This window comes from Eschscholzia californica, unplaced genomic scaffold, assembly GCF_041429995.1.
Source record: "Eschscholzia californica isolate CP2 unplaced genomic scaffold, dmEscCali1.0.p SCAF_5, whole genome shotgun sequence".
Taxonomy (NCBI): Eukaryota; Viridiplantae; Streptophyta; class Magnoliopsida; order Ranunculales; family Papaveraceae; genus Eschscholzia; species Eschscholzia californica.
The window spans coordinates 8,138,779-8,157,581 of record NW_028238472.1 but is presented as its reverse complement, the minus strand read 5'-3'; the positions used below and the strand labels follow the sequence as shown (position 1 = coordinate 8,157,581).

At 36.7% G+C, this 18,803-nt stretch overlaps 3 protein-coding genes across 3 annotated transcripts; all 3 read right to left on the bottom strand.

The window, feature by feature from the left end:
• Nucleotides 1–795: 795 nt before the first annotated feature.
• Nucleotides 796–3,060, bottom strand: LOC147536772 (peroxidase 44-like). The gene is made up of 4 exons (XM_086641700.1): nucleotides 2,670–3,060; nucleotides 2,400–2,579; nucleotides 2,116–2,275; nucleotides 796–1,958 (listed from the first exon to the last, which is right to left on the bottom strand). The coding sequence occupies exons 1-4, from the start codon at nucleotides 2,889–2,891 to the stop codon at nucleotides 1,024–1,026; spliced, it is 1,497 nt and encodes a 498-aa protein (XP_086497826.1). The 5' UTR covers nucleotides 2,892–3,060; the 3' UTR covers nucleotides 796–1,023.
• A 6,867-nt stretch (nucleotides 3,061–9,927) lies between these two features.
• LOC147536771 (peroxidase 60-like) lies at nucleotides 9,928–13,491 on the bottom strand. Its single transcript, XM_086643934.1, has 4 exons — nucleotides 13,211–13,491; nucleotides 12,805–12,984; nucleotides 12,535–12,694; nucleotides 9,928–10,669 (listed from the first exon to the last, which is right to left on the bottom strand). Exons 1-4 carry the CDS (start codon nucleotides 13,430–13,432, stop codon nucleotides 10,134–10,136), a joined length of 1,098 nt encoding a protein of 365 aa, XP_086500060.1. The 5' UTR covers nucleotides 13,433–13,491; the 3' UTR covers nucleotides 9,928–10,133.
• A 955-nt stretch (nucleotides 13,492–14,446) lies between these two features.
• Nucleotides 14,447–17,641, bottom strand: LOC147536770 (DNA-directed RNA polymerase subunit 10-like protein). The gene is made up of 4 exons (XM_086643348.1): nucleotides 17,481–17,641; nucleotides 17,315–17,373; nucleotides 14,816–14,910; nucleotides 14,447–14,713 (listed from the first exon to the last, which is right to left on the bottom strand). Exons 1-4 carry the CDS (start codon nucleotides 17,514–17,516, stop codon nucleotides 14,688–14,690), a joined length of 216 nt encoding a protein of 71 aa, XP_086499474.1. The 5' UTR covers nucleotides 17,517–17,641; the 3' UTR covers nucleotides 14,447–14,687.
• Nucleotides 17,642–18,803: the final 1,162 nt, after the last annotated feature.

Here is an 18,803-nt window from a genome sequence, read left to right as displayed (position 1 = left end):
GCTATCTTGGCATATGCCTCATGCATTTAGGAAGGTGTCTCTTGTATATAGTAGCTTCCTAGAGAATACCCTTGGCACGGGGACATAGATGTCATTTAGGCCAAACAAAGGAGTATGCCTGGTGAAAATATTGATGTTTCCTTGTAAAATTAGGCTAAACGGTTATTTGACACTATGTAGGGGAGTGGATGGTAAGCTTTGAGTGGAAGACCCCTACCTTCCAAATAGTGTGGGCAACCAAAGAGCCGGAAGCTTCCCTAACCTTTAGGAAGCTTACTTAGTCATATGCTTGTTGTAATTTGTAGCTTTCAACTTACCATCAATAAAATCTTGTTGCTTTCAATTGTAGCTACCCAATATACTTGTACCCATCTCTTGTAATATTACTTTTGTTAGGCTGACTTGTACCTAGAGTGCGCACAAGTGCCGCACGACACCTTCCGAAGAAGTAAGGTCGTGACACCTGGTAGGCATAGTTCATCCTGGCGAACCTCCCATGTTTCCCTTTACTGATGGTGTTGCCGAAGGTCTTGTTTACCGTAAATAGTGATGTGTTGCCTCGATTTTGTTCTTTCGTCAGTGATGTATGGACGCGACTATTTTTTTTGGGCGAAAAAACTTCACACCGCGCGAAAAGAAATTGAAGTCTGATGGAGAAATTGTAGTTTTGGTTGGCATGCAGAAAAAAATCGTGAAAATTAAATCTTGTGCAAATGGTTTCTGTTTTATCGTTGGCAGTGGGTTTAAAAAAAACCTAGACCAAATTGTTATGGCACATTAGTGTTATTTCATTGTTAAAAAAAAAAGATTAATAAGATTGAAGACTACAAATATGGATTTAGTTATTTCAATTTATATCTATGAATAATAAAAATGCAATTATAACTGGAAAAAAGTATTACAATTTAAAAGACTTATTAAAATTGATAAAATGAAAAGAAAATCCCAAAAATACCAGAAAAACTTAAATGCAAGTAAAAATACTGATTTGAAAATGAACAAATCATCTCCTTTGGTTACCCTTTAAGTTGTAGGAGTTGTCGTTGATGGTGGAGGGGGAGATTTTGCTAGTGGAGGCAAAGGAGGAGGTATTTGATTAGGAGGAGGAATTGTTTGATTAGAAGGAGGAGGAGCTAGCGGAGGAGGGGGAGGAGAAGCTAGCCTCGGAGGAGGAGGGGGAGGAGAAGCTAGCCTCGGAGGAGGAGGAGAAGAAGAAGCTTGCCTAGGGGGAGGAGGAGAAGCTAGTATTGGCGGAGGAGAAGAAGCTTGCCTAGGGGGAGGAGGAGAAGCTAGTATCGGCGGAGGAGGAGAAGCTTGCCTAGGGGGAGGAGGAGAAGCTAACCTTGGAGGAGGAGCTAGCCTTGGAGGGGGATGAGCTGCTCTTGGAGGAGGAGGAGGAGCTAGCCTTGGAGGGGGATGAGCTGCTCTTGGAGGAGGAGGAGCTAGTCTAGGAGGGGGATGAGCTGCCCTTGGAGGAGGAGGAGGAGCTAGCCTCTGAGGGGGATGAGCTGCCCTTGGAGGAGGAGGAGAAGCCTTATTAGGAGGATTAACACGATGGCAAGATTTTCTAATTTGCCCTTGATTACCTGTAAGAACTCCAACCTTACCTAACTTAATCATGGCTTCACCAAATTGACTTTGAAAGCTAACCTCATCTCTTGCCATCACTTCAACAACACCCTTAGTAGATTGATCATACCATAATCCTTGATCTACATCTAAAATTCCTCGGCCAAGTTTCATTTGTTTGTAGAAAGAATTATCCACTATTAAAGAACTTGTACTATTTTGATCTAGATTTATCAATCTATTTGTGTTTGAGTTTTTAGGACAACTTTCTTTCAATGAGTTTGCTAATTTTATATCCATTCTCGAATCTTGTTTATTACTGTTTTTGTAATTATACAGTCGATCATGTATAAGCGAACAATGCGCTACTCCTACAGAGTGCCCTCCACCTATATAAATTCACATGACAAGAAAGTACATATTATTAGAAATACGTCTATGTTAATCTATTGAAGACGTTTGAAAGCAAAATTTAACAAAAGAATAAATATAATATCATATATGGAAAATATCATATATGGAATGTGAAAATCGAGTTCTTTTTACCTAGAAGAAGAACCATGTCCTTTGTGTTGAGTCCTATGCTAGCAAAAGCAACAATTGAATCCTTGACCGAAATGGAAGGACTAGGGAGATTTACTTTACTAGCAAGGGAAACCGTTCCATCCCTTCGTCCGGTTTGTACGGCGTAACTAAAATTTGCACTCTACATTTTCACAAAATTTGTAAACGGATCAAAATGAAGGTTAAAAATTGTAAATTAAGTTTAATCATTTACTCTCTCATCAAAAAAAAGTTCAATCATTTACTAATATATCATCTACACGTACCAAGGAGACGGCATCTCTTGTTGCTACTGATATAATGTCAGCACATGAAACAAGTCCGGGGCATTGTTTTTCCAAGACAACCTTTACTTGGTCGATGAGATCAAATCCCCTCACGCTTAGGTTAGGAGGAGATGTCTTCTCACACGAAATACCATCTAGGAGTAGCGAAGCATCACATCCCTTCATTCATTTTGACAATTAGTATGAAAAATAGGATAATATTCATGGAACATATGGCAATTAAATGTAACTAGAATATAATGTGATTACCGTAACAAAACAGTCGTGAAATTGCATACGAAGGAGTGCAGCAACAATCGAACGATCTTGAAAGAAACGATCCCTAACGACACCTCGAATGACCGATTCAACATCAGTTCTTCCACATTTTCCTTTGTAAAATCCTACTTGCAAGTCACCACCATAAGATGAAGATGTCAAGCTAAGTAAAATGAGGCAAAACCCTAGTGAGAATACTCCAAAACCATTCATTTTCAGGTTATTATTTGGACATCTAGAATTGAATTGAGAGGCATAGAAATTGCAGAAGAATAATCTTAGATCATGTCATTTATAAAGAAAATAGATATACTCATCAACATAACTTCAATATAATGGACTGCACGATCATAAGATTTTGTCAAACTGATCTATTGGACACTTCATTCCTCTTTTAACATTTAAGTATTTCAAAGAGTATGAATTAGACAAAAGAAGTCGAGAGAACGACTTTGAAGCTATATAATATATTTATATTTTGTAACAACAATGGTTCGAACTCTATTACTTGAGTGGAGAGACACACTTATTATAATCCAACCAAATGAACTTCCCAATATAACCAAATATCAACTCATCATTTGCTTATTAATTTTATGGGAACCTAAATCAAAATCAATATGCAATGTCTAATTTTGTGTTATCCGATTGAAACCCAATTAGCAATTAGTTGAGAAGACTTAGGTATTATATTCCTGGTTAATAGAGCACTATTACACGTAAGAATCACATGCCTCTTCACCTGTAGAGTTATTTGAGCCTAGCACGTGTGTGTTTTTTTTCTTTACGGGTGACGTGGAGCACGTGTGGCTTTTAAGCCTATCACGTGTAGGCCTAGCTCTGATACCATGTTAAGTTTGTAGCCATCAAACTCAAAACCAATTGGCAATGAGTGGAGAGGACCTATACTTTATATTCTTGGTTGGTAGTTACCCATTCTCTCATGTGGGACTATTCTCACAAGTCTAACACATTATATTTTTTGTCTGAGTGATAAAAAACACGTGCAGTCGTTGGACCTATCACATGTTGGACTAACTCTGGTACCATGGTGGTAATCAAACTTAAAACCAATAGTCAATTAACAAAGATAACCTAAATATTATATTTTGGTTTAGTAGAGTTCTACGTTTTTTTTTTGTTGACATATTAGAGTTCTATGTTTCCCGTGGATCTCTCACACAATTAATAGGGATTTTCACATTATTATTTTCTATCTCCTAATAAGATTGATCTTTGCAATCGTGTGCCCACATAGCACTTTATGTGCAAAACTTAGAAATCATAAAACTCACAGAGAGTAAAATAGTAGAATTTTATTAGGCTACAGGGACTCAATTTCGGTGGGCTCATACGAAAAGATCTCTTGTCAACTCGGTGGGCTCGCACCGAATGATCTCTTGTGAATTCGGTGAGCTCATAACGAATTCACAAGGAGGGGCCTTTCAACAAGAATGGCGGCCCTATAAAAAAAAACGGAATGATTTAAACAAGTATTGAGTTCCCTTTATATAATGTTAGACATTCCTAAGCATAATCAAATTTGAATTACCAATATTTAAGTACATAAGTTACAGAATTTTAATTAAATAGAAAACTACATAACAAAAACTCACCAAAAGGAAAACTTACTACAAATGGTAAAATAATTACTACTAAAACTCCATTTTGAAGGTCTAAATGATGGAATTTTACCTCCAAAGTGGTCACATTTGTGGCGTTGGCCACTCAGATTGTGTAGAACGTTATTTCGCTCCAACTCTGAATATTTTGTCAAATTTCGACATATGTAGTTTTGATTTACAGTCGCTTGTCTTTATTTTTTACAACAACAATTTCTTCCTATAGATTTTTCGGCCAATTTCACTACATATTAAGACATTAATTGAGTGGAATACACCATTTTTTGCTGGTTAACATGTGGTATGCATTATGCCTATCATATATATAAACTAGATTTGATATACATGTGATTTTAGTTTTGTTAACATCTAACTCAAAATTAAGGCCAGATGGTCTGACAGATAACACTACATAGGGAAAAAATTGTTCCCATTGCTAAAACACAAATAAAGAATCTAAAATTTTCATGGAAAAAGGGAAATAATATATAACAATTAATTATTCACTCATTTTCTTATTTTCCTTCAGGGTGCTTCTATAAGCATCAGGGCAAACGGTTGTATGCGGATGGCTATCACATTGACTCAGGTCAATGATCATTGACTTGAGGTCTCTATAAGCACCCAACCAACCAATTCAGGTAAAGTTCACCTCCATCGTGTGGTTATACAAGTGACCTTTCGATAGCTCTATACTTCTATATTTTGCCTTTTCCTTTGGACCTCCTTCATCCTTTCAACCTCGATCATCAAGGGCTAACCCAAACAAGGAAACAGAGATAAGAGATTCATATGTGTTAACCACATTAGGCCTCGATCTGATGTCAACCTATATTTTGGGTCGAAGTATCAACTTCAAACTTTATCTGATTAAGAGATAAGTAAGGAACCTTTTCCCTTTAGTTAATGAAGGAGATTTAGTTAATTTCAAGATTAATCCAAACAAATCATTATTGAACGGTAGGGAAGGGGTCCACATGCTATTTGAATTTATTCTTAGATCTAACACTCATGATTTCCAATTTAAATTTGAATCTACAATCTCCACTCTCCAGATTAGGGAATGAGTGTCTAAACAAATATTTATGTTATGTTTACCTGGAAACTGCAAGTGGCTAAAGACCGAGTACTTATAATACTGACGGTGTATTTAACGTTGTTAAAGGTGGTTTTGGAGCGATTCTTCGAGACTCATATGGAGAGTAAATTGTCGCTCCAACACCCATGGTAGACCGGGTCTCAGTCTTTAACCATGAGCTACAAGGACTAAAACTCGGTCTCCAACTAGCAGTTAAGTATGGACGGTGTCGAGTAATGGTAGCAACCTTACCGTCGGTATTCTGAATACTACATGTAACCAGCCCCCATGGCAAGCTTTACGATTGGTTCGTGAAATTAAAGATTTATCGGCACAAGTCAAAATTGCAACATTATGTATGTGTACCACGAGACGAATCAAGATGTAGACTACCTTAAAAAGATGCAGCAACGTATGGGTACATCTGAAACGCTATCAATAGAATTTCGAGAGGACCTACTCAAAATTGTGAGGGAAACGAGGTGTAATTAGAGTTTGGTATACTTAAGAGAGTTTTTAATTTCTGGTCCATGATATTTTTTTTGATTTGTTAAATTCTTTGTAATGGTCGGACTCAACCCGGTGACAAATTCAAAATAAAAATGGGTTAATTCCGTTTTAGCTCCCAATTTGTGACCAACTAGCCGTTTTGGCCCCCAATTGTGTCCGACAGTTCGTTTTGGTCCCCAATTGTGTCCGGGAGTTCATTTTGGCCCCAAATATTTTTCAAGTGTACCAATTCTGCCCTTATGGTAATTCTGTAAATTATTAGTTTTGTAGATTTTTTTTTTTCCTTTTTTTTCTTTTTTCTTTTTTTCTTTTTTCCTTTCTCTCTCTTTAGTTTGCCGACTCTTTCTCTCTTCAATTTACGAACTCTCCTATCTGATATCCCAATACTCCACCACCACCACCTTCTTCATCTATATCTCTTTTGAAATATATGGCAATGAAACATTAGAAATAACCCAAAAAAATAACTTTATTAGTAGTGAAGAGGGAGAGAGAAAAAAAAAGTTAGGGTTTATAGCTTGGTTTGTGAAGAAGAAAAAAGAGTGGAAGAAATTGGGTTTCTCAAACTGATTTCTCAAATTCCTCTATAAAATTCGTGTTTTGAAATTGGGTTTCTCAAATTGATTTATGAGATTAACCAGAAATTGAAGATGAAAAATGAATAAATATGTTATTTTAGTAATTAGTTTGATCTGGTTCCTCGAGTTCTTCGTATTTTGCTAATGAATCTTTCTCATTGTTGCTGATGAATCTTTCTACATTTTATGAAGTCGGCGAATAGTTACTCTCTTGGTGGTTGATTTGTGAATTTTACAAAATGTTTTGGAATTTCCTTTACTTTATCGTTTAGGATGATGATTGGGCGTAGGAGTGGTGAGATTGAGCGGTTGAGGAGATGATGGTGGTGGAGAAGGGAGCAGTGGATGAAGATGATGAGGAAGAAGAGAGATAATGAAATTATTAATGTTCGGTAGAGGACGTAGAAAGACAAATAAAATAAAAAGAAAAAGTCAGAAAAAAAATATTTACAAAAATGCCACAGGGACAAAATGGATAATTTTGTTAAAATTTGGGGGCCAAAACGAACTGCCGGACACAATTGGGGCCAAAACGAACTGTCGGACACATACGGGGGCCAAAACGGTGAGTTGGTCACAAATTGGAGGCCTAAACAGAATTCACCCAAGGTGAGATAAGTCTATAAATGAGAGGCGCCTCTTGCATTGAATTTTCGGGTAAATTTGCTTCACGGTTTTGTGCTCCGGGGTCGCTTAGTATATAAATGAGAGGCGCCTCTTGCATTGAATTCTCGGTAAATTTTAGGTTATTCAAGGTGAGATAAGTCTATAAATTTTACCCTATTCAAGGTTCTAACAATCCTTTCCCACTGGCTGTTGAAGGGTCCGAAGGAGATAAAAGACATCCCCGTAATGCCCTATTTCGTGCCTATCTCACTTGTTTATAGTTCCTAGTCTTTGGGAGTTGAAGGAGGGTAGTGGTAGATTACTAGTTGGAGTTTTTCGTTTTCAAATCAATAGTTCATTGAACCTTGCTCCTAGGATCTCTTATGTGTCAACAAAACAAACATCCAGTAAGCTACCACTCTTTTTATGATAGTGTAATACACATACTTAAATATGTATACATAAATATTAATTCATTTTTTCTAACTAATATTAAGAAAAAATACTTGGGTGCTCAACTTTTTATTGGAGCTCAAAAGATCAAGGTCTTTAATGATATTCTAGATCAAATCAAGAATAAGTTCAATAAATGGAATCACTCATTTCTCTCTCAAGCTGGTCGCACGGTGGTCATCTCGGTCGTCGCTGCGGCCGTACTCCGATACCAGATGCAGTGTTTTGCTATTCCAAAAGGAATTAGCAAACGCATCAGGTCCATTCAAAGGAATTTTTGGTGGGGTAAGTCAAAAGGTATATGCACCAAAGCATGGTCATATATCTGTCTTCCGAAGAATCTCGGAGGCCTAGGTATCCACTTGCCTGAGTTGGACAACACCGCTCTGCTCTCCAAGCTTGCGTGGAGGCTTAAAACTGAGCCAGAAGCTGTATGGGCTAAATTTCTTAAAGCGAAATATTTTCCCCATTCGGATAAACCTGGCCCAGCTAAACCCCATCACTCTTGGAGTTGGAAGACGATCAAGAAACACTATAATCTCATCGATGACCTGACCACTTGGGAGGTGCACTCTGGTGAAGATATCAACATCTGGGACGATAACTGGATCCCCGAGGTTAACAAACCAGTGCAAAACAACACTCAATCCAGTTTGAATAAAGTGGCCCAACTCATTACTAATAACAACTGGAACAATGAGATTCTCAATGCCAACTTTGATATCATGACGCAAAATTTGATCAAAGCTATCCCGGTGAACAGCGAAGGTAAAGATCAAGTCAAATGGAAGCTCACAAAATCAGGTAACTTTTCAGTCAAATCGATGTACCATCACATTAGCACTAATAATATCACCCCCTCAACTAACTCGCAGAACTGGAATTTCATCTGGAACCTTCCTACTATTCCTAGAATAAAGATTTTCATCTGGAAAATCTGTACAAAAGCTCTCCCGGTGAGAGACAGAATAGGAAAATACATTGACAATAACTTCACTTGCCCAAATTGTATGCATACTGAAACAATTGAACATGCACTATTACACTGTGCTATAGCTAGAAACGTTTGGTTTAATTTTAATATTATATCTGAAAATATTATTTCGATTTCGGAATGGATCTTCTCGTGGCAAGATAATAACCAAACTTATTATACTAATGAAGATATTCATTTTGCTAGCATCCTTTGGATATTATGGAAAGTTAGATGTGACCACTGCTTCCAGCACGAAATAAATGATCTTGATAACATCATTAGAATGATTAAGGCATTTCCAAAAACCAACAAAAAACCGGCGAAAATCAATCAAAAATCTCCTGAGAAATGGCAACCGCCAACAATACCTTTCATTAAAATTAATGTTGATGCATCTTTCACTAATGTACTATCAAATTCGGGAATTAGCTTGATTGCACATGATGCAGATGCAAAATTCATAGCAGCTCAAGTGAAAACATTAAGGGCAAGAAATAGTGAAGAATGTGAAGCAATAGCAATCTTAGAAGGTCTACGTTGGGCGAAAGAACAAAATCACAAGTCAATAATCGTAGAAAGTGACAACTTAAATCTCATCAAGAACATCCATGATAAAAGACACTTTGTCAACTGGCAATCGTTGATTCATATCCGAAGAATTCGAGAAAGCAGAAGAGAATTTGATATAGTGCAATTCAAATACACCAGAAGAGATCTCAACTTAAATGCAGACAAACTAGCAAAATGGGCGAGAAAGAAAAATAGAAGCAAAATGTGGCATAATGTTCCTTGTATTTTAGTTGATAAATATTGTAATAACGTTTATTCCTATTAATGAAAGAATAGTTCAACAAAAAAAAAAAAAAAAGGCAGAGCCGGGGGAGCTGTGCACCCCCTGGATTCGTCCCTGACCACTACCACCACCACCAGCATCGTCATTCTTTCTCGAACTCTTTTTCTCACTCTGGTTGACTCTTTTTTTTTGTCTCGCTCTCACTGTGTCTGGTGAAAAGAAAAAGTTTATCTTGTTGGAACCCTCTTCGTCTTAGACGAAAGGAAAGGGTTTTAGGCAAAACTTTCATGGAGGATTTTGCCTAAAACCATACAATCGTGGAAGAGGGTTTTCAATGAACCCCTCCTCGAGAGTTATGTGGTCGGTCGGCCATGAGATGCCTCGTGCTGAAGTCTTGAGGGCAAACATAATTTTTCCACCCAAAAATGTTAGATGCCCCAGAAATTTTTTATTATGCCCCAAAACTGAACCAACATGTTGTTGGTCCATCAACTCTTGTATAGTCCTGAGGTTCAACATGGATGCCAGAGCCAAACACACATTAGGAAGTGAAAAACTATAACTTAATTTCTTGTTTTTTTTTTTTGTTGAACATATAACTTAATTTCTTAATTCATCCATAAAAAACAACTAAAATCAACAAAAATAAATATTATCAACACATGCAATACACATACATGTAATGACATAAATATGTAACATTACATATTACTAGTCACTAATTATTTAGCAAATTTCTTCACTTAAAATGAATAATCATTACAAATTTTAAACACAAAATATAGATCAACAAAAAAAAAGAATTATAATCCATGAATGAATAATTAGATAATAATTAATCAAGGATTAATAAGACTACCTAATGGAGTTGGTTTTGTAGATTTAGGACTATCTACTGGGCTTTGATTTGTTGATTTAGGACTATCTACTGGGCTTTGATTTGTAGATGTAGAAGCAGAGTTAGTGACATTACACCTAAACCTAACCTCTCCTTTATTATCATCAGTAATAACATTAAAACTTCCCAACTTAATCATAGCTTGCCCAAATCGAAATTTGAATTCGTCTCCGTTCATTGCTAACGTATTAACAACCGTATTAGTCTGTAAATCTAAAGCAATATCTTGATCGATTTGTAATATTCCTCTCTTATTTTTAATCTGTTGGTAAAAACCATTATCAACAGTTGAAGAACTTCCAGTGGTTTGATCTAATGGAATTTGTTCATTGGTACCACCAGATTGAGGGCAGGTTTTCTTCAAACTTTCTGCTAAAGTTGAATCCATGTTTGGGTCTGTCTTGCCAGGAGTGCCTTTAAAATTGTATAGTCGATCTTGGAGAAATGCACAATGGGTTATTCCTACTGTGTGTCCACCTACATCACAAATTCACAATGTAATTGATAGATATGTAGACACAAGTGTTTCTAACTTATATGCGCAGGGGCGGACCCAGAGAGGGACCCGTGGGGGCACGGGCCCCCACGCGTCCAGTGTCTAAAGTTATATAGTTTTTCCGAATATAACAACTTATAAAATACAAACAAACCCTAGAGATAACAGTAAGTATGGAATGGTGTAGTGGTAATAGAATAAGGTGATGGTTTTGGAGACCCGAGTTCGAGTCTGGGGAGCCTTTCATTTATTGATTTTTTTTGTGGGTAAATTCTTGTATGCCCCCTAGTTTTCAATTAGCTGTCATATTAACTCAATGTTATTTCATTTTGACCCCTTTATTTATAGATCATTTCATCTTTTTGCCTTTAGTCTTTGTAAATTCACTATTGACTCCCGTAATGTTGTTAGAGCTAGTTTTCTTCGTACTACCATTTTATGCCTTCTTTTTAATTCATTTTATACATATAATTTTTTTGTCGACTATTTTTCTAAATTGCGTGTGTGTTAGTTTCTAACTATTTTCTAAAATGAGTTTACACTCTCTGTTTTCTTAACTTCTTTATATATTTCGAATTATAAGACTACTTATTTATATTGGTTATAGTCAACATAACTCGCAAGTAAATAGTAGTTGAGTTGGCTTAGAACTAACAGTAATGTATAAAATCACTAGCTCGGACGCACATCAAGATTTCTAAACAATTTACAACATATTATAACTAAAAGCAAGGTCGACCCAAACATTCCGGAGGCCCCAAGCGAAGTTAAAATTTGTGTCTCTAATATAGTGCAAATTTAAAAAAATAAATGAAATTTCTAACAGTGCTTAGAATAAGAGGAATCGAACCACTGACCTCTTACACAAAACATATGCTCTTATCCATTAAGCTACATGTTAAGTCTAGTTTTAAATATAAAATCATTTTGAAAATATCATACAAAATCCAAATTTTGAGGCCTTTAACTACGTTGCGGCCCAAGGCGACCGTTTTGGTGGCTTTGGGTCTGTGTCGTCCCTGACTAAAAGTGCCCCCACAAAGAAGATTTTCTGGGTCCGCCACTGTATATGCGTAGTTAATATGCTTTTAGTGTCTTCGAAATGCCTAGACCCTTAGTTATAGAACGGAAATGCTAGATAACCTAGCAATTTCAACTCACTTAATTGACAAGTACAACTAGACCACACTTGGAAAAAATAAATAAAAATTTAGATTAAATCCAGATAGTTTATTTTGTGGTCTAGCTGTATTTGTCAACCAAGTGGGTTGAAATTGTCTGATTATCTAACACTTCGGTAAGTGAACGGCTAGCGAGTATTAGTTTGGAGAGCCATTTACCCAACTAGTTGTGGCCTCCACTATGGGCTCAATAAAGATGGTGCCCACAAAAAAAAACTCAACAAATCTAATTTGATTGAATCATTGAAAATTATATTAGAGGCTATAACAGTAAATCAATCTCAAATCCGAAGAAGAATAAATCATCCATCCAGAGTTAAAAAGACCATCAAGAAAGAGAAAGAGAATTGATACAAAAATGAAAATCGTTGATTTCGTGTAGGTCTGGAGTTGGCTTTAATTTTTAGGCTCTTCTAGAATCTATTGCTAGATTTGATCAAACTTATTTTAGAATAACATAAACAACGAAAGAATCACGCATATTTGTAACAGTTGCGAATATTCTAGTGAAATTGTTAAAACTTATCTTATATGAATTTGAAGATTAACTATCCGTTCTAATAAAAATTATCGATTTTTTCAAATATAATATATGTATTACTTTAAAATTTATATTGAACGGGAAAAGAAAGTGAACAAAATGAAATGTTGATAAGAGTTATTACCAAGGAGGAGAACCATGTCAGTGGTATTAAGACCTCTTTGAGCAAATGCAGTGATAGAATCTGAGACTGAAATTGAAGAACTTGGGAGATTCACATTACTAGCATCTGAACTAAAACTATCTTTTCTTCCTGTTTGTACTGCATAATTTGGCCCTCCCGCCTGCATTTTTATTTGTCAAGCAAACTTTCAATAATACGACCTTGCTTATGTTATCTATATAAAAGTAAGAGAACAATTATTGTTGTTTTTAACATGTATATACTACTTACGAGAGCAACGGCATCTCTAGTTGCTAAGCTTATGATATCGGCACAAGAGACAACTCCGCTGCAATCATTCTCAATAACAGTCTTCACATCCTCAATCACGTCGTAACCTCTCACACTTAGGTTCGGAGATGCAGTTTTCTCACACGTAGGTCCATCTAAGAGTAACGACGCATCACACCCCTTCACACATTTCATATCAAGCAAAAACGAAAAGAGCGTTAGGTTCTCTTGCCTTTTCTTGGTATTACTTGTTAACCCTATGTATTATATGTCGTTAATAAAAATAAATTTTTGGAGAACACGAAAAATAAAGTAAGTCAATTAACGTAGTTAACCATGGGTTGATCGCTCTATTGGTTTTGAGGATTTTACTCGTGGTATCAACGAAAACAAAATGTAAATGTACCGTGGCGAAACAGTCGTGGAATTGCATTCGAAGAAGTGCCGCAACAATTGTTGGGTCGTTCTTAAACTTTTCGGTGACAACCTTCGTAACTGTGGTTTCAACATTTGTCTTTCCACATTTTCCATTATAAAACCCTTCTTCAAGCTTGCCGAAACTTGATGCTAAGTTAATTAAAATTAGGCCAAGCCCTAGAGCTAGTAACCTAAAAAAGTTCATCTTCATCTTTTTTGGTAGAATCGAAGCTGAACTAAAAATGTTTAATCAAGACCTATGTGAGGGTTGAAATTAAGCTCTTCTCATCCTAGCTTTTATAAGAGCACCCCTAACATGTATTAATGGCACGCACGTATTATATGACAGCTGGTTTAAGCTAATGTTTAATTATCATGAAACCACGTTTATTTAGAAGATGACTAAATTAAAAATCCAACAAAATTTTGAAATTAATGTGGTGGCCCAATAAGAACCCTTGATCTTTGAATAAATTGTTTTTTTAGCATTATATTAATTAATATTTTGAAACAAGAGAATCAACAAAACTTTTCCTTTGGCATAATTCATACTCACATAGTATTTTAAAAGCTCATCTAGGTTGAAATACTTGGTGGAATGGCACCACTTCTAAATTTTCAACCCTAATTTCGGAGGTCACATATTTATTTCTTAATTCCAGTCTTGGATATGGTGTTCGAAAAAAGGGAGATCACACGGAAATAACAGTTGTCTAGTTAACATTTACACGCTAGAACATTCAACGTTATCTCTTCTTCTCATTATTGGAAAAAAAATATCTTATCCCGTAGGCCATGTCTCAATTTAGCCAAAAAAAAAATCAGCCTCTGGGTTCAATTCACGAACCACTAGTTTAGTTCTATGCTCTTTAGGCCCATTGTAACAGGCCTCCCACCTCACTAAACTAGCTCATTGTCCTCCATAAGGGTCGTGAGCTGGGTTTTCGATAAGCCGAAATATTGTACTCAAGTCCACCATCTCCAATTTCTTGTTTTCCTAACCAGCAGCTAACTCCAGCCTGAATTTAACTCCTTGGAGCTCATGAATTATCACTGATTCATAATCAATTGTTCCTGACTTCCTGTTCCGTCTACTTCTCCGTGCACCAAAGCTACCTGTTGTGCTATCTTTGGAGCATCCGAACCAATTTGAACTAGTTCAGAATACCACTTAGTGGGTTGGTCATCACATTTATGTTCTTAAACCAAAAGGAATCTATGTATGAAGTGAAATATGAGATCAACATTAAAGTTACTTAAAAGAGAGTATGTTAAACGAAACGAAATCCAACTTATAGCTATAACTATGTCATTTTATCTTAAACACACCAAGTCTTCTAAGTGCTAGTTCAAAATTTTCTAAAACTATCCACTGATTTGAAGAAGAGTATGAGAAAATGTGGTACCACCATCACTTTGTATAGCAAAACAGACCCGCTCTCAATAGCGACATCAGCATACTTCTCTTAATTGGGTTCAGATTTCTCCAGAGCTGCCAGATACAATAACAATGTGTACCAAAAAGCATAAGAGAACATCTTAATGTGCGTGGATCGAGAGAAAGAGAGTTCAGAGAGAGAGAGAGAGAGCATACTGTTGTAGTTGAGGAGCTTCTCAATGAGGTCAACATGGGTCATGAGCATCCTTCTGCAGCAGTATCTGACCAACCCCAATGCATCAAGCGCGTCACTGGAAACCAATTAGCAGATTTTGTATATCAATAACTTTAGCCTTACGGTTTCATTCACTTCAATCGAGAATTACGAAATCGTTCAATCAATGAGTATCTGCACTTCAGATATATGTATGCTAAAGCTGTACAAAAGAAAGGAGCAAACCAGAAGTGTTGTGCAAAATCGAGCTGACAAACGTTAGAATAACTATGGCATCTAACTATAGATGGTGATTGACTAACTCCTTACTGATAGATGAAAGAGAGTCCATATTTGCTCAAGTTAACTCTTCCACTATTTCATGGGAAGTCCAGCTATAGGAAAAGGGCCGATTTCCCTCCTGCGGGAGTAAAGATATTGAGCAATGTCATGGGAAACTTTCAAACTGTCTCCTTATCGGGCCGCCTCCTCAAATCCCAATTCAGAGGAAGTACGTGAAGATGAACTTCGTAAGGGTTTAAAGTTGACGTCTGAAGACAAATAAGGCGGCAAGTATTGGACATAGACCAATACACTGGAAATGTTATCCTCTATTGTCCGGGTTAATAAACTCAACACATAAGATATACAGTTCATATTTATACAACTGAGATAGACCTGAAGATAGGAACCTTAAGACTACAATTTAATGTTCACCCAAACGAAAATGAGCAAAAAAAACTAGTCCTAATGTCGAACTTCGTTAGGTCGTTTCTGCCAATTCCCTACATATATTAGTTATAATCTACATAATTGGATTCTATTGTGACCTACCAACCAAGCACAACGCATTCTTCTTCCAAATTCACAAGCAAATTACATATGCAATTCTAAATAAACTTGAGAAGAAACAGATCGATGAAACTCAAAACGAAATAATAATCATGTTTTAGTAAGTGAACTTGCTAAAGGTTGGTCTAACAGAAAAAACTTAAGAGAAGCTTTGGTATGAATGCTAGAATCAACCCTCGTGCCAATTAGAACTCTATAACATCATAAACTCATAAGCTTTGGTATGTAGCCCTCTTTCTGTTTAACCATTATTGTGAATTTTGATGTGAAACAACGTAATTTAGTTTGATGTTTAAGTGTTTGTAGAAACGCCTAAAAGACAAAACATCTGACTCTTTAAATTGCAAGAAAGAGATGAACAAATTTTTTCTCTTACTTTCGTCGTCTTGTAAGTCTTCATCTCTTTCATTTTGATAATATTAACATATAGGTAGAGAGGCACAAGTAACAACTTTTTATACCCGATTATAGCTATATATTTTGATTTCTTAAGTTTATCACCTAACTTGGGTATGTTTGACTTAGTACCAGATGTGTGCCTTGGTATGCTACTATCGGGTTTGGGGTAACTTAGTTTTGGTCGTAAAGTTCTTAAAACTGATATATTCTGGATGCTCTGTTATTTTTCTTTAACAATGTTAATGTTGAAGCAAATTGAAGGTTTTGAGCTCTAGAGATGTTGAATGTGAGTTCCACCTTGTATTTTTTATATTCTTCGACATTACTAAGTTGTTCTAACGTATATTATAATTGCTTAGATAGCTTTCCAATTTGCATCTATGTGGAGTTGGTCACCAATTAACTGATCAAGGCACTTGACTATCATTAAACTACTGAATAATTTAACCAATTAAGACACTTAACTATAATTAAGTACCAATATCTAGAGGAAACCAAACAATAGATATCCATTGTTGCACCAGTGGATAGCTATTCTTCTTCTTCAGGTACACGGAGCTTGATAAATTTATGATTTTTATAAAGTAAATTAAGCTATCAACCATTCACCTCAAAAACTCATATAGACACATTTAAATAAACACAAATGAATTTGACATAAAGTTGTTAACATTGTCCAAGGCTCATGTTGTCTATTTTAACTACTGAATTCCGTCTGAAACTGGGATGGTCCATGTTAACATTTAAAAGTGCGAAAAACATCTTTTTGTTATTCATTGTAGTTGTTGGATGGTCGTTTAGCTTATGAATATGCGGAGATATATCTAGACAGACAAATTCTTCTTTACCTACAAGAAATTGAATTTAATTATTCGGTTTTTTGTGTGTAGTATCTATATATGACATTTTCTGAAGTGTTCAATAGAACTATCCGTGGGGCACGGGTTTTACCTAGTAATCTATAAAATCTCATATTATCCCTATTCAACTAGTTCCTATCCAGTGTTTTCTTAGATATTCAAAGCTAAGCTTCAAATTCACATACTTAATTGACAAGAACCAAATGTTGCTATATTGTTAATTCCACTTCTCTTCATCAACCTAGAATTTAAATCCTAATGTCATAAAGCACACCCAATAAAATTCAAGCAACCATCAGTAACAAATAGCTCAAGCAAAAACATTCAGTACTAAATCAAACACAGAGTACATGAAATAGTGAAAATAATCAATGAAGTTCTTTTGCTTACCCTTCAGTGTAATCAGCTTGGAGAAGATCAAGGTAAGTATCCCATTTGTTTCCAATAACCTTTAACAACAATATCAGAAAGAAGAATCAAAACAAGCCCTTATCCGTATATGCTAGGAACGAAACACATCTACAAGAAAAGAGAGAGAGAGAGAGAGAGAGATTACTTTGCCGCATGTGAAGCAACGCACTGGGATTATCATCTTTTCTTTGCCCTAATTTTCCTCTTTCTCAAGGCTTCTTCTCAAGCTTGTTCTCTTAAGTTCGTATTTAGACCAAACCCTGGAAATCAAATTTAGACGGTCCAGGCCGGGTTTCGGTCCAGGCCAAGGCAAGCCCGGATAGAATGGCCCCTAGGCCAGCCCTGGACCGACACCAGACTAGGTTTGACCGGCCGATCTGGCCTGCAATCCTTCACGGAACACTCTGGGCTAAGGGCGGGAATCGGGACGGGCAGTTACCCGCAGGTAGAACAGTAGACGGTCCGGTCGGGTACGAGTAACTAGGTTTGGTGACCATTAGGGTATTCGGACGGGTCGGGCAAGCAAAAGTAAATTTCAGACCGCCATTACCAGCCTGAGCTCGGCAAAATAGTCGGGTAACTCGGGCCAACGAGCGGGTTCGATCGGGTAGCCCAAATAGAAAATTGAAAGATAAGTTTCATGGAGACTTGAAGAAACTTTCGTGGAGACTTGATATCACTTGTTGACTTGCACTATTGAAGATATTACCCGAAATTCAAGTTGAAAATGTAGACTTTATCGCAATAGCAACTTCCTCGATCCTCGTTAGATCACCATTGTTCCATTGTTGCCTTTATTTCTGGAAGTTTATAAATTATACCCAAAGAAACCAAGGATTGAAGAAGAGGTAGATTAAAGGTGAATGGGTGACTAAAGATTGAAGGTAAGAGTGTGAGACTGAAAGCCATAACTCGGTGTTAGTGGCGCTAGGGTTTTCGTGGCTTGGATTCGATGGAGAGAGAGGGAAAGGTCGGCCAGAGAACTTAGTTTCGGTAGAGAGAGAGAGAGAGAGGGAGAAAAAAAAAGGTCGGCCAAAAAATAAGTGTTTTTATAATAGGGAGGTGGGGACTTAGTTGTTGGATAAGAAGACCCTAGATCGAACGGATGAGATTAAGTCATCTGACGGTCTAGGTCAAAAGCTTTAAGGTTGGGTCGGGCGAGTTATTATTACGGGCGAGTTATTAATACGGGCGGGTATTTGTTTCGGGTATCCGCGCGTGTATAAAATGATTCGAGTTCCGGCAGTCAGAGCTTGCTACCCGAGCCCGCCCATTTTTATCATTTGGTTCGGGCGGGTTCTACCTGTACCGGGTGTCGGACGTCGTTTAACCGTGTGGGCAGCGGGTACCCCATCTAGGTTTCGGCTCTGTGGGCTTTTGTCCCAGCTCTACTCTGGGCTAGACCGGGCCAGTGAGCATTTTTTAGAAAAATAACTTTTATTCGATTTACTTTTTATACTTATAGTTT

Bases quoted from the DNA above. Each gene is read 5' to 3' on its own strand.
- LOC147536772 (XM_086641700.1), bottom strand. From the start codon at position 2,891: ATGAATGGTTTTGGAGTATTCTCACTAGGGTTTTGCCTCATTTTACTT. The intron at 2,580-2,669 runs GTAATCACATTA...AAATGAATGAAG, and splicing joins TTCACGACTGTTTTGTTACG to GGATGTGATGCTTCGCTACT. The intron at 2,276-2,399 runs GTACGTGTAGAT...GTGAAAATGTAG, and splicing joins CAAGAGATGCCGTCTCCTTG to AGTGCAAATTTTAGTTACGC.
- LOC147536771 (XM_086643934.1), bottom strand. From the start codon at position 13,432: ATGAAGATGAACTTTTTTAGGTTACTAGCTCTAGGGCTTGGCCTAATT. The intron at 12,985-13,210 runs GTACATTTACAT...AAATGTGTGAAG, and splicing joins TCCACGACTGTTTCGCCACG to GGGTGTGATGCGTCGTTACT. The intron at 12,695-12,804 runs GTAAGTAGTATA...ATAAAAATGCAG, and splicing joins CTAGAGATGCCGTTGCTCTC to GCGGGAGGGCCAAATTATGC.
- LOC147536770 (XM_086643348.1), bottom strand. From the start codon at position 17,516: ATGATAATCCCAGTGCGTTGCTTCACATGCGGCAAA. The intron at 17,374-17,480 runs GTAATCTCTCTC...TTGTTGTTAAAG, and splicing joins GTTGCTTCACATGCGGCAAA to GTTATTGGAAACAAATGGGA. The intron at 14,714-14,815 runs GTATGCTCTCTC...TGTATCTGGCAG, and splicing joins GAAGCTCCTCAACTACAACA to CTCTGGAGAAATCTGAACCC.